Genomic DNA, 15,900 nt, shown 5'->3' on the forward strand with positions numbered 1-15,900 from the left:
CTCGGGAGATGGAGGGTGCAGTGAGCCGAGATCACGCCACTGCACTCCAGTCTAGGCGACAGAAAAGACTGAAGTCTCAAAAAAATAAAATAGATTGCCCAAGATTAGGGGGATGACTTATTAATTAAACTACACATCAATCTCCTTTAGCAAAGTTAGGGTGAAAGGACAAAAATAAAACTAAAAAATTTAAAAGTAGCTCTTAAAACAGATGACCAAGTCTTGACAAGGAAGTTGAAGAAAACCCTTGAAGGCAGAAAACAGATAAAATTAGACTATCAATATAAAAAACAAGGCAGAAATTAGTAATCCAAAACTCTGGAGTTAAAGAAAAAAAATGTTTCCTAAGGAGTCTCCCAAGTCTAATCAATAGACCCAAAAATGAACCCTAAAACACGTATCAGGATAATTAATTTTACAACTGTACTCCAAGTGCTGGGTCCTCAATATTCTGGGTCCTGAACAACTCTTAGCATCAGGCTATAATCTAGAGCAGTGATTCTTAAACTTTAGCTTGCACCAGAATCACTGAGACAGTACATTAAACAGATTGTTTAGACCCATCCACAGAGTTTCTGTCTAGTAGGTCTTGGGTAGGGACCAAGATTTTGCATGTCTAAGAAGTTCCCAGGTGTTGCTGATGTTGCTGGTCCAGGAACCACATTTTGAACTAATCCAGAACAAAGCTCCAAAGAGAGTAGACTACCTATTGAAGAAAAATCCTAGTCTGGGTAGTAGTTCCAAAAAGAGAAGTGCAGAATTTGAGACAACTCCTAACCTCTATATTAGCTCTACTCAGGGTTCAAAAACACGAAAGCAGCAAAACTCATTCCTTATTTTGGCAACTGTGGTTATCTCAAATCTGACTTCTCCATGCCCATATATACCCCACTAGGGTAGCCTGCTTCCTGATCAACTTACCGGCTCATTACACAAACTCACGCCATCAGCATTCCCATTTAAAATAAAGATTGGGGGGAGCAATCCTATGTAACTCCAGAGCTCACTTACGACATCTAACTCTACTAATTAACTCAATTATTCAGCTGCACATCTATAAGCACGAAACAACAATTATCACACAACTGAGCAAGATCAAAACTCTGAAAGCTGTTTTTCTAAATAAACTATGAGACAAAGCATGAAAATCTCATTTATCTTTATAGAAGAAAATATAAATATCACAAACCTGGTCAATGTAAAAAATAACACAATTAATAAAAATAGCTAAGGCCAGATACTATTGTTAAATTCCTCCTCTTTCATACTAAAAACAACTCAAAGTATCAGTCCATAATGACACTAAGTATTGGAACAGGGTATTTAGAAATTTTCATAAAAATTTCACAGTGACTTTGGAGTAAAAACCTAATAATCTGTTAGACTGAATCTAGTAATAAAAACTATGGGCTTGTATTTTATGTCCTTATTACTTCATTTTTCTGGGAATTCTAGTAATTCATTTTCTTTATTTTATTAAAGGATCAATCCAAAAAACATTAAAGGAGGAAAACTGGTCCTTCACCATAGTTTGAGAAACACTGTAATAAAAAGTCAACAAATACAGTCATCTCTCAGTGTAGGGGATTGGTTCCAGGACCATCGACAGATACCAAAATCTGTGGATGTTAAAGTTCCTTATATAAAATGGTGTAGTATTTACATATAACCTATACCCTTTCTCCCGCATACTTTAAATCACCTCCACATTACTTGTAATACCTAATACAATAGCTACATATCACTTCATTTGCGTGAACTCAATGTAGTACTCATTATGCAGTAAGTTTTGCTTTTTGGACCTTTGTGAATTTTTTTCCTGTATTTTAATCGGTTGTTGACTGAATCTCTGGATGCAAAACTCCAGGATATAAAGGGCCAACTCTACTCTCTACAGGTTAATAAATCAAAAATAAAAACGAAAAAACACAAACACTTCAAAATTATTCCCCTGTGGCAGTGAGCCTAGGGGTGAGTAGGAGGAATTTATCTATATTACAGAAACTCTCATTCTGTATTAAACCTGTGTATCTCCATGGAATAGTACACAGCCATAAAAAACAATGAAATCGTATCCTTTTCAGTAACATGGATGGAGATTATTATCCTTAGGAAACTAAGGCAGGAATAGAAAACCAAATACTACATGTTCTTACTTATAAGTGGGAGCTAAACACTGAGTATACATGGGCACAAAGAAAGGAACAATGTAAGACACCAGGGCCTACTTGAAGGTTGGGATAAAAAAAAATTACCTATCAGGCAATATGCTTATTACCCGGGTGACAAAATAATCTGTACACCAAACCCCCATGACACGCAATTTACCTATATAACAAACCTGCACATGTACCCATGAACCTAAAAGTTTAAATAAAATATCTTTTGAAGCTGATAAACAAACAAACAAACAGCTTAAAAGCAAATACAACAAGCTATTAGAAGTCATAGAAACTTGGTGGTAGATTTATGGGTGTTCACTCTATAATTATTTCAACTTTCTTGATGCTCAAAATAAAATGACAGAAAACAAAAAAGCAAACAAAAAAACTTGTGTCTATTTCTCTCATAGTTTGTAAGCTTCTCAGAAGCAGAAACTAGTACTTTTATCTCCTATGCATCTAAAAAACTGCCAAACATACGAGTAATTTATTAAATAAACTGCAGTAAATTAAAACCAAAAACTTTAAGTGAACAGATGTGACATTTAAATAATAATTAAAAGCAAAACCAAAATTTAGTTTTGAAGGTTATGTTGAAAAGCAATATAACGTAGCCCATGAGCCTTGGAGTTAGGCTGGGTTCTTAATCTTGTCTTTGTCACTCATTAGCTGTGTGGTCTAAGCTTTAGATTCCTCAACTTTAAAACAGATTACCTGGCCAGGCGCAGTGGTTCACACCTATAATACCAGCACTGTGGGAGGCCAAGGCGGGCAGATCACCTGAGGTCAGGAGTTCGAGGCCAGCCTGACCAATATGGTGAAACCCCCCGCCTCTACTAAAAATACAAAAATTAGCCGGGTGTGGTGGCGTGTGCCTGTTGTCCCAGCTACTCAGGAGGTTGAGACACGACAACTGCTTGAATCCGGGAGGCGGAGGTTGCAGCGAGCTGAAACTGTGCCACTGCACTCCAGCCTGGGTGACAAAGCAAGACTTCATCTCAAAAAAAAAAAAAAAAAACACACACACACACACACAGACTATCTACTCTGATAGGATTAATATGAGGACTGAAAGAGGTAGTGGACATAGATGGGTTAGCACAATGCTAAGCACAGAGGCAGTAATCATGTCACCTGCTATTTTTCTCTGAAACATAAAACCTGGGGAATAATCATAACACTAACCCATTTTACTTACAGATAATCCACTTTTCCATTGCATCCAAAGAGAGGTATTCACAAGGCATCTTAAAGAGAACATATACATTTGCAGTTAAAAGAAATTCTAAAAAATATTCTATATTGAGTCACTCTCCTCCCCTTCTCCTGATAACTTACTACCCAACTCTTCGCCCAAACACTACCACAACAAATTTGAAGAGCCGGATAAAAGTTTTATTACCTATACTGAAACTTGCAGTCAATAAATAACAATGAGAGGTGTGCCCCTTTCACATCTGCACACCCTTAAACCTCTCTTTAAAAAATATTGTTGCTAATTATCTTTAATCTGGTAAATGACAACTTATCAATTTCTCAAGCCTATTTCAAAGTTTACAATATTCCAAAAGATAAAATTTTAGTCAAGATAAAAGACATTTATGTGTCTGAATGCTCACTGTCTCACCAAAATCAGTAGCTATGCGTGTGTATTCTCCATATGTGGAACACCTATGTTCATAAATACAGAGAATAGACTGAAAAGAATACAAAGGAACATAACAATGATTTTGTCTACTTGGTTCTACTTGGTGAGATGCGGAGTGATTTTTGTTTTTTCTTTATACTTCAAATTTTTCTATCATGATAAAGCAAAACAAACTTTTTAACTTTAAAGAAAAAAGTACTCATACTATTTACCATATTAATTTATCACCAGTTTTCATTAAGACTCTAAAGCTAAAAAATCTGAACAATATGACTTAAGTAATGAACATTTTATAATGAACTTCAACTAATAAGCTAATGCTAATTAGAAACAAACTGCAACAGCATTGCTGAACTATTATTTTTCAAAAGTCATTTTATTTTCATTCAAAAGAGAAAAATAGAACCATACAGTGTCGGACTGCGCTGGATTAAGCATTGTACTAGGTGCACTTATGAGGCTTAATAACTGGGCATTTCTCCACTGGTCAGCTGAAAGATTCCTTCGAGGATATACCATTTGAAGAGAAATTAGTGCATCTGAAAGAGACTAATTAAAATACGAAAAAGAAAGCTGAAGAATTTTGTTTTCCTTTTCTGTTTACATTCCAGCTATAATTGCTGTGGGTTTCTAACTATACCATTATAAAACAACACAGCCTAATTACAGCCATGCTCCTTAAAATATCTGAGTTGGGTTGCGGCTCCTCTCCTCTAGAATTTTTTTTGCTAATGTTATAAAAACTACACAGATTCTGCATTTTTGAGCAAAAGCTTAGGTCAGAAACTCATGTTATTTTCTTAAAGGTCAAAATATGTGGCAATCTTGGGAACTTTATTCCAAAAGGAACAGAGAGCCTACTGTCATCTTTCTGTCAATACAAGTTTCCATTCTGATAGCTTTAAAAGAAAAAGACTTTGGGGTTGTATGACTAAGTGTTAATAAAACTCAACATCCTTTATATTTCTCTAAAGAATGTCTTATAAAAATAATACACTGTATCTCATCTTAATAAATTACTTCTCTTTATCAACTGGTTTGTTGATTACAGCTTTATTATCAAGATATTTAATGTTTCATCTCAAATGTTTCTTTCTTGCTTTCATAAATGTCTTTTGCTATTAATCCCTGCTTCCTAAAAATTCTGTAAAGATTCTTTTTTTTTTTTTGAGATGGAGTCTCGCTCTTTCGCCCAAGCTGCAGTGCAGTGGCGTGATCGCTGCTCACTGCAAGCTCCGCCTCCCAGGTTCATGCCATTCTCCCGGGAACCACCTCCCAGGTTCATGCCTCAGCCTCCAGAGTAGCTGGAACTACAGGTGCCCGCCACCACGCCCGGCTAATTTTTGTATTTTTAATAGAGATGGGGTTTCACCGTGTTAGCCAGGATGGTCTCAATCACCTGACCTCATGATCCGCCCACCTCGGCCTTTCAAAGTGTTGGGATTACAGGTGTGAGCCACCGCGCCTGGCCTTAAGAATGATTCTTTAATCTGACTGCACACAGAGTGCCAGAAGTTTGTTCTGAAAACAGAATACAGGGCTCCAACTGGAATTTAGTGAACCTGAACCTCTGGAAACAGAACCCCAGAATCTATCATTTTATTAAGCTACACAAAGTGATTCTGACGTAGCCAACTAAGAATGTTTTAAAAATTATGTTAATTTTTTAAATCCTGGGAAATTTGGGAGGTTGTATGTTATGGGAATTTACCGCTTCCTCTAGATTTTCTAGTTTGTGTGTACAGAGATGTTCCTAGTAGTCTCTGATAATCTTTAGTATTTCTGTGGGATTGGTTGTGATATTACCTTTCTCATTTGATTCTGCTTATTTGCATCTTCTCTTTTTTCCTTGTTAATCTAGCTAGGAGTCTGTCAACCTTGTTGACAATCCTTTCAAAGAACTAACTTTTTGTTTTCGTTGATCCTTTGTATGGTCTTTGGGGTCTCAATTTCATTTAGCTTTGCTGTTATTTTGGTTATTTTCACTGCAGGCTTTAGGTTTAGTTCATTCTTCTTTTTCTAGTTCCTTTAAAGTGCAAGGTTAGGTTATTAATTTGAGCTATTTTTATCATCTTTTTAGTACCATATACTTTCCTCTTAACACTGCTTTTGCCACATTCCAGAGGTTTCAGTATGTTGTGTCGCTATTTTCATTTGTTTCAAGGAATTTTTTTATTTCTGACTTAATTTCATTATTTACCCAAGTCATTCAGGATAAAATTGTTTAGTTTCCAAGTATTTGTGTGGATTTGAGAATTCCTCTTGGTATTGACCTCTATTTTTACTCCAGTATGGTCTGAGAAGATGCTTTGCATGATTTTAATTTATTGAGATTTGCTTTATGACACCAGGAATAAACAGAAATTCTGAACAGACCAATAATGAGTAATTAAATTGAATCAGTAATAAAATACCCACCAACCAGAAAAAGCCATGGGCCACACAGATTCACAGCTAAACTCTACCAGACATACAATCCTACTGAAATTATTTCAAAAAGTTGAGGGGGAGGGGCTCCTCCTTATCATTCTATGAGTGCAGTATCATCCTGGTACTAAAATCTAGTAAAAATACAACAACAAAAAAAGAAAACTACAGACCAATATTCCTGATGAACATAGACACAAAAATCGTCAACAAAATACTTGCAAACCAAATCCAGCAGGACATCAAAAAGTTAATCCACCATGATCCAGTGGGCTTTATTCCTGGGATGCAAGGTTGGTTCAACAAATAAATCAATAAATGTGATTAACTACATAAACAAAATTTTATAAAACACCATATGATCATCTCATTACATGCAGAAAAAGCATTCGATAAAATCCAATATCCCTTCATGATAAAACTTTCAACTAACTAGGCATCAAAGGAACATACCTCAAAATAATCAGTGCCATCTATGACAAACCCATAGCCAATATACTGAATGGGTAAAAGCTAGAAGCATTCCCCTAAGAACTGGAACAAGACAAGGGTGTCTGTACTCCTACCACTTCTATTCAACACAGTACTGAAAAGTCCTAACCAGAGCAGTCAAGCAAGAGAAAGAAATAAAAGGCATCCAAATAGAAAAAAAGGAAGTCAAATTATCTCTGTTCATTGACAATATAATTCTATACCTAGAAAACTAAATGATTTCAGCAAAGTCTCAGGATACAAAAATCAACATACAAAAATTAGCAGCATTTCTACAAACCAATAACATTCAAGCTGAGGACTCAAGAACAAAATCCTGGCCGGGCACGGTGGCTCATGCCTATAATCCCAGCACTTTGGGAGGCCAAGGCAGACAGATCACCTGAGGTCTGGAGTTTGAGACAAGCCTGGCCAACATAGTGAAACCCCATCTCTACTAAAAACACAAAAATTAGCTGGGCATGGTGGCAGGCATCTGTAATCCCAGCTACTGAGGAGGCAAAGGCAGGAGAATTGCTTGAACCTGGGAGGTGGGGATTGCAGTGAACCAAGATGGCACCACTGTACTCCAGCCTGGGTGACAGAGTGAGACTCCATCAACAAAGAAGGAAGGAAAGAAGGAACGAAGGAAGGAAGGGAGGGAGAGAGAGAGGAGAGGGGAGGGGAAAGGAGGGGAGGGGAGGGGAGAGGAGAGGAAGAAAGGAAAGGAAAGGAAGGAAGGAAAGAAGGAAAGAAAGGAAAAAAAGAAAAGAAAGAGAGAGAAAGAAAGAAAAGAAACAAAAGGAAGGAATGAAAGAAGGAAGGAAGGCAGGCAAGCAAGCAAACACCCAAACGATCCCACTTACGATAGCCACAAAAAGATAAAATAACTAGGAATACACCTAACCAAGGAGGTGAAACCTCTCTAAGAGAAGAACTAGAAAACGGTGCTGAAAGAAATCACAGATAACACAAAGAAATGGAAAAGCATTCTATGCTTACAGGCTGGAGGAATCAATATCATTAAAACGACCATAATGTCCAAAGCAATTTAAAGATTCAACACTATTCCAATCAAAGTACTGTCATTTTTCACAGAATTAGAAAAATCTATTCTAAAACATATATGGAACCAAAAACCAGCCTGAATAGCAAAGGCAAAGTAAAGAGACAACTTACAGAATGGGAGAAAATAATTGCAACTATGTACCCAACATAGGACTAATATCCAGAATCTATAAGGAACTTAAACCAACAAGAAAAAAATCAAACCACCCCAATAATATGTGGGCAAAGAACGTGAATAAACACCTCTCAAAAGAACACATATAATCAGCCAACAACCATATGAAAAAATGCTCAGCATCACTAATCATCAGAGAGATGCAAATCAAAACCACTGGTAAAATGGGATACCATCTTACACCAGTCAGAATGGCAATTATTAAAAAGTCAAAAAAATAACAGATGTTGGCAAGGCTACTGGAGAAAAGGAAATGCTTATACACTGTTGGTGGGAATGCAAATTAACTCAAACCCTATGGAAAGCAGTTTGACTTCTGAAAGAACCAAAAATAGAATTACCATGCAACCCAGCAATTTCATTACTGGGTAGATGCTCAAAGGAAAATAAACTGTTTTACCAAAAACACACTTGTACTCGTATGTTCACTGCAGCTCTATTCCCAACAGCAAAGACATGGAATCAACCCAGGTGCCCATCAACAGTGGACGGGATAAAAAGAGTGTGGTACATATGCACCATGGAACACTATGCACCCATAAAAAGGAACAAAATCATGTCTTTCTGCAGCAACGTGGATGGAACTGGAGGCCATTATCGTAAGACACCTAATGCAGAAACAGAAAACCAAATACTTACTGTACTCACTTATAAGGGGAAGCTAAACATTGGGTACACATGGACACAAAGCAACAACAGACACTGGGGACTCCAAAAGTGGGAAGGAGGGGGACAAGAACTGAAAAGCTACCTACTGGGTACCATGTTCACTACTTTGGCAATGGGATCATTAGAAGTCCAAACCCAGCATCACACCACATACTCATTTAACAAACCTGCACATGTACCCCATGAATCTAAACAAGAAACAGAAAAACAAACCCTGGCAAATAAACAATAGTGTTTTATCAAAATTCTAAGGTATCATGGAATATTAGAAAAAAATCAATATTGGAAAATAACTGGTCTAATTCAAATGAATTATCCTATGTAATTATCAATAACCTACTATCTACTGAATATGTTAATGTGCTAACGACTATATAGAACTTAAAAAGATAGCCAAGAGTCTAGCTTGGAATTTTCAACAGGCTGTCAAGGAAATTTTCAACACTTAAGTGGAGAAAGAACCAAATCTAAAATAGTTAAATAAAAACAAGACCATACATGATTAGGGAAAAATCCTAAATGGATCCAGAGAGAAAAGAGGAGAGGAACAGAAAAGACAGTTCCGGGTGGGGAAAAACCACTACTGATATTAGAGAAAGGAGATGACCATGATATGTGCAGCATTTTGAGGAATTCTGATACTTCCATCTAAAATGTTGATTTTTTTAAATTTCAAAACTGATGCCATCTACTAGCTTCTTGCAAACTAATAATTCAACCAATTCCCAGACAGAAAACCTATATAAATTTGTGTATAATGTAGCTACGCAAATCTGGAAAAAATTCTTCAGAATTTTCATGGGAGTAAAAAAATTCAAAGAAAATTATTGGTGTTAACTGTATGTCAAGAAAAAAGCACAGTGGCCAGGTGCAGTGGCTCATGCCTATAATCCTAGCACTTCGGGAGGCTGAGGTGGGTGGACTGCCTGAGCTCAGGAGTTCGAGACCAGCCTGGGAAATATGGTTAAACCCTGTCACTACTAAAATTACAAAAAATTAGCCAGGCGTGGTAGTGCAGGCCTGTAATCCCAGCTACTCCCGAGGCAGAGGCAGGAGAATCACTTGAGCCCAGGAGGCGGAAGCTGCAGTGAGCTGAGATTGCACCACTGCATTCTGGCTGGGGCGACAGAGCGAGATCTGTCTCAAATAAAGAAAAAAGCACAGACTTACACAAGGTATTAACTTTCATGATTCAAAGAGAACAATGTAGACCAACATTATAGTATCCTGGGCTTCAGTTCTGGTTTTGCAACCATTATTACCAAACGACTTACCTTGTCATGATACTGCTCCAGCCCTTAATCCTTAGCTATAAATAATGAGATTGGATGAGATACCTATAAATTTCCTTGAAGTGTTTAGAAACTACCATTCTGTGAATCAGCCCTTCTGCAGAGAATCCATAATGACAAGACTACTTACAACCAAAATTATTTCATTATTTTTAATATCTCTTAAAAGATAGTCATTTCAAATTATTTTCATAAAACCCCTGTCATTTTTTTCATTAAGAGACTATAATAATAAAGTTAAAATTTATCAAATACTCTGTACTTTTTAATGAAGCAGTTCATTTAATTCTTCTAAGAACCATATGAAATTAAGTGCTATTATTATTCCATTTTTACTGATAAGAAAACTGAGGTATCGTGAGGTTAAGTAACTTGACAAATATTATACTATAATTTGCAGAATTGCTACCAAAACCTATTAGTGTGAGAACAGACCCTCTCAAATACCACATGGTAAATTCTATTGTTTAGTGCTGTATTAAAATCTAAAAAACTATACTGAAATCAATCAATATATTCTTGAGTCTCTATACACTATTCTGAATCTCATTAATTAGTTCCCTGTCCATAATTAGATAAAAGCACACATAACTATTACTTATATCCCATTATAGTATTTTTCAAAAAGAAGATTATCCCTTTATCCAACTATCTATCCTCACGCTATGTTATATGCCTATTCTCTCATATGCCTAACAACTCTCTTACCTTGCTATGGGGTACAAATTCTTCCATCATCTTCTTTAAAGGGTTTTCATAATCCACAATCATCTGGCCAAGGCGTGGGTATTCTCTGTCACTTAAAACAGATATATCAAATTTCAATGAGTTGTAAACTATCACATTGAGCATTTTAGAAAGACTTTTATAATGCAAATCTACCTTGCTCCATGAGTCATTTCATGGGCATAGTTGTATAATCCAATGATTGCCTTCCTTTCTTCAATTCGAGACAGCAGTATCATTAGTGTTGTATAGGTTATAATTAAATCTAAGTAGTTCTTCGTTAAATCAAAGTTTACAGTCTAGGAGAAAAAAAAATCAAGTTCAACTACTTCCTATTTCTTAAAATTTAAAACACACACAAAATCTTCACAGAAGCTATTGAGAGCTAATAATTTTCTGTATTTATTTTATCCCCATTCTAAAATGCTATCTAATTCCTTTCACTAAAAGCATGTCTAAAACTTGGCAGTTACAGATAACAGTTTTGTGTTTGACACAATTTCATGGATGAAAGAAAAAGAGCTTGTGATCACTATATTCAAACTGGCAACAGTTCAAAAGGATAAAAGCCAGAAAATAAGGAACACTGGTGCCAATCTCACTAAAGAGGAAAAAAAATTATTCTTTTTAAAGTTCACCATTAAGTAAATGGAGACAATTTTCACTTTGACTTCTTGTATCTAAAAATTATCATACTAAGAAAGAGTCCAAGTATGCCTTTTAGAGAGAAAATATTATCCACTTAACTTTTGAAAATTGGGCCTATTAAATAAAATACTAAAGTTAATGTGTATTTCCCAATACGTACAAGACTTAAACTCAGTGATAATCAAAACAAAGAGAATATACACTTTACTTTTTCAAAAAGCTATAAAACAAGCCAAATTAATAATGCTAAAACTTTAAATGCTAGTTAAATAATCCGGCTAAAGAAAAGCAATTGGTCCCCTGAGCTCTTCTGGAAACAGAATAATTGGACATTTTTCTGAAAATGATACTTACAATATCAAAGAAGACTTGGCAAACGTCAATAGTATTCAGCAATTCACAAACATGGTCCTGAAAAGAAATACTTATTGTAATCTTTTATCTGTATAAATCTGCTTAAATTCAGAAAACACAAATAAGGTATGTTTTAAATTTCAGTTCTGGAGGATTTCTATTTTATTATTTACAAGTGACACAGCAATTTACACAATTAATAAACATTTAAATCTACTTCTGAAATGTTAAATATTATATGTTAAAATACATACCTTAAATTCCATAACATCTACAAATGTGAAGTAATATAATGCCAGATTTTTCAGAATCTCTGATTTTTCTTTCTGTAGTTGTGCAAGCTGTTGCTGTTAAAACAAAATTAGAATGCATTGCTCGTAGAGAACAAAAATATTTAATTTTACTACAAACTATCTTCTTTTATGACTGCTATATGGAAGCACAAGCTTTTAGAATAATACTTCTAGATGATTAAGGCTTTTTAAAAAACCAAAGTACTCGAGACAGCAACTGCTAATAGTGATCAGCAACTGACAGTGTGAGGCTATAAAACAAATCAAAGCATATTAGTACCAAAGTGCACTACTATTGAGGAAAATCTGAAAGTGTTAGGAAAAAAGTATCAAATGAACTCTTAAAAAATTAAAAACAAGTCATGAGCATGATCACATTACTAGAAATGGGAGAAAAGAAGGTGAAAAACTTTACAACTTACACTACAAAAAAACAATATGCTATATAAATTTGGAACTTACCAAAAAGAACATCCAGGTAAAGCCACGTTACGCATGCAAAATAAAATGTAGATACAAACATAAAATACGGTAACGGTTCCCTGACCAGATCCACAAAACACAATAATATATTAAACAAAAGCAAAAACCACAACAACAAAAAAGAAATGAGAAAGAAGCAAAACTAGAGTTAAGACATGAAAGAGGGAAATGTGAAAGACAAATAGTATTTTAATCAACCGTATAATTAAATTTACAAAAGTCCCAATTTTTCTTTTAAAATCAACTTATATCAATGATACAATTTCTAAAAGAATCTAGCTATTTTTAATGCCCTATAAGATTCTCAGCATTCCAATAAATGATCTAGAACCTTGATACTCTTGAGTGCAGTTTGCCACTCCCACACCATTTAGGAGAATGTTAGAAAAGCAGAATCTCAGGCTTACCTCAGATCTACTGAATCTGAATCTGCCTTTTAACAAGATACCCAGGTGTTGTAAACACACATTAAATGTGTAAGAAGTTTATTCAGAACATGAGAAAACTGGAAAATATAAGTGGCTCAAAATATCAGATTTGCTATCAAAGCCCATACAAGGCTGAGTCCTTCATATGGTTCTGAATTACACTTAGGAACATTAGGGGGAAGATGCCTCCACACATAATTGTACTGAACCACTGTGATAAGTCAGAAATTTTACAGCAGTGAGCCTAACTAACATCAGAGGAATTTTTTTTTAAACTACAAAAAGCCAATTTAAAACAGTAAGCACAGCAGTCTGCTAGACCCTACTATTATAAGGGTAAACCACCCTAAATATTGCACTCCCTGAAGACATCTAAAGAAGTAATTCTATCTAGAAAATATTCACACTCAAGCCTGTAATCCCAGCACTTTGGAAGGCCAAGATGGGTGGATCACCTGAGGTCAGCAGTTCAAGACCAGCCTGACCAACATGATGAAACCCTGTCTACTAAAAATACAAAAATTAGTTAGGCGTGATGACGCATGCCTGTAATCCAACCTACTCAGGAGGCTGAGACAGAATCGCTTGAACCTGGGAGGAGGAGGTTGCAGTAAGCCCAGACTGAGCCACTGCACTCCAGCCTGCGTGACAGAGATGAGACTCCATCTCAAAATAAAAAGAAAATACTCACAAACGAAGTATTTCATTACTACTCCTAAATACCAGACAAATTAAGACATATACTTGTAGTGACTATTTTTAGCTTCATCTGTGAGAGTAGCTGACTCTATTTTGCACAACATAATCTGTTTCAGAACAATTTCATGTTTGTATGTGCACATTTTAATCCTTACTACTCCAAAAACATCAAGTGAATTACTTACTACTTTATTCGACAACATTAAACATTTAGAATTGACGTCTTAGTCCTTTTTCCTGCTTTTCAGTACTTTAAACTTGAGTTTCAAAATACAATAGGTGAAAGTACATTCATAATAATAAGATATGAAGGGTATAATTTGGTTTATATTGGGCTTAATAATCCCAATTTATTTTAGTTGCCCTAATGTAATTTTATTAATTGTGTCCCCTTTCCTTCCAACTTCTGTGTCCTAGTCTGAACAATAAATAATACGGTTACCATCTTACTATGAGCCTTAAATGATCTTAAATACAAATCTCATTTTCCATATTAAGAACCTAAGAACTACAGACCTTAAAACAACCTTCTTAAAGTTACAACTACTTAATGACAGAGCCAAGATTGGAAATCTCATCTCTTTACCTCTGAAAGTGTTCTTTCTACCATTCTACATGCCCATCGTTTCCCTTTTCAATAAAATCTCACAGGCTAAATTTCTCATTCAACTTTATTTCCCCCAAAGTCATATATGACTAGACTCTACTTAGCTACAAACATTTATCAAACAACTACTAGATGCCTAAATTCAAAACAGTCAAGCTTTCAAGGCCCTCCACAATCTGGCCCTAACTTACTTTTCCAATCTACATTTCCCCTACATATATTCACACACTACATATGGTAGCCAAAACAATCTATTCACTACCTTCTATACACATCTCCTGCTTTCTTACTGTTTCCTCTACTGGAATGTCAGAATCCCACCATTTAAACATGTCCAAACCCCACTATTCCTAAAGCACTTAGTTTAAATGCTAATCCCATTTCCAGAAAATCATACCTGATTGAACTCCTTCCCTGAAATGCTAACGTCTCCCTCCTCTAAACATGTATAATGTCTAACAGCAGCTATCACTTTCTATCTTCTATAATAGCTATCTCCAGCACAATTAGACAGTGTACCAAACTCAAGTTTTAATTTCCCTAGTCCATATCATACAGTTCTGGACCAAGTATCCAATGCAAACATCTATCAGATAAGGGATTATAATGACAAACTTCAAAGACTATCAGTGTCAGATGATATGTTTTGGGAGGTGATGCTAGAAAGCATACCTTATGCAACCATGGCTAAGTGACAACATCTCCAGCCTAATACCCTCCTCATCAAAATGGAAGCTGATGTGGACAATTAACCAAGATAATGTACATAAGAATATGTAGCAATGCCTCGCAGCCAGAAGCTGTACATTAAATATTAAGTGAATAACAAAGGAAGTTTGCAGATCACTTCTTCAAAATAAGTATAATAAAACTTTAATATTCCTCAATATTAGCCATAGTATTTCTAATAAGAGCTGATATTTACTGAGCATACATTATGTGTCAGGCATCAATTGTTCCAAACATTTTACAGGTCTCTCACACAATCCTCTCAATATCTCTATGCAATCACGTTCCCCATTTCAATGAAAATAAATTCCATAAAGCCTGGGTGAAAGAGGTCAACTACAACAATGAAGAACAAAAGTGTCTACAACTCTCTTGCTTCAACTACAAAAAAAAAACCGCTACATTTTAGTTCCTAAAGTGAGGGAGAGTAGATACTACCAAAAATTACTAGTATCTGGAACAAAGTTTTCTTAATTCAATATCTCACTGTTTTATAGAAAATAAAAAGCAGAAAATGGCCTTAGAACATAGGTAACACATTGTTCGAAGTAATACAACAGAACATTAGAAAAGTACTATTGTGAGAAAAAATTGATTCTATTCACTACACTAATACTTTATTTTGGGGATGGAGTCTTGCTCTATTGCCCAGGCTGGAGTGTAGTGGTGTGATGTCGGCTCACTGCAATCTCTGCCTCCTGAGTTCAAGCAATTCTCCTGCCTCACCCTCCCGAGTAGCAGGGACTACAGGCAGACACCATATATCCAGCTAATTTCTTTGTAATTTTAGTAGAGATGGGGTTTCACTATGTTGGCCAAGCTGGTCTTAAACTCCTAATCTTAGGTGATCCTCCCGTCTTGGCCTCCCAAAGTGCTGGGATTACAAGCATGAGCCACTGTACCCGGCCTCAATACACTAATACTTATAAAAGCATATTCATGTGATACATGCAAATATTTTAGCAAAGTATTTGTATAATGTTTTCCTTAAACTTTTTAGCTATGGGTCATTATTCTAAAT

General features: G+C 35.6%; 1 protein-coding gene across 5 annotated transcripts in view; it reads right to left on the reverse strand.

Moving 5' to 3' along the window:
- The window catches only part of NCKAP1 (NCK associated protein 1), a 110,952-nt gene that overhangs the window by 63,909 nt on the left and 31,143 nt on the right, over positions 1-15,900 (reverse strand). For 2 of the 5 annotated variants that reach the window (XM_007965564.3, XM_007965562.3), the window contains 6 exons: positions 11,895-11,981; positions 11,641-11,697; positions 10,795-10,937; positions 10,621-10,711; positions 4,222-4,359; positions 3,361-3,409 (listed from right to left, as the gene is read on the reverse strand). In XM_007965564.3, the coding sequence (XP_007963755.1) occupies positions 3,361-3,409; positions 4,222-4,359; positions 10,621-10,711; positions 10,795-10,937; positions 11,641-11,697; positions 11,895-11,981 (565 nt within the window). Of the gene's footprint in view, positions 1-3,360; positions 3,410-4,221; positions 4,360-10,620; positions 10,712-10,794; positions 10,938-11,640; positions 11,698-11,894; positions 11,988-15,900 lie in introns of all 5 variants that reach the window. The other 3 variants (XM_007965561.3, XM_007965563.3, XM_038001877.2) reach the window with 2 other exon arrangements.

This window comes from Chlorocebus sabaeus, chromosome 10 (assembly GCF_047675955.1).
Source record: "Chlorocebus sabaeus isolate Y175 chromosome 10, mChlSab1.0.hap1, whole genome shotgun sequence".
Classification (NCBI taxonomy): domain Eukaryota; kingdom Metazoa; phylum Chordata; class Mammalia; order Primates; family Cercopithecidae; genus Chlorocebus; species Chlorocebus sabaeus.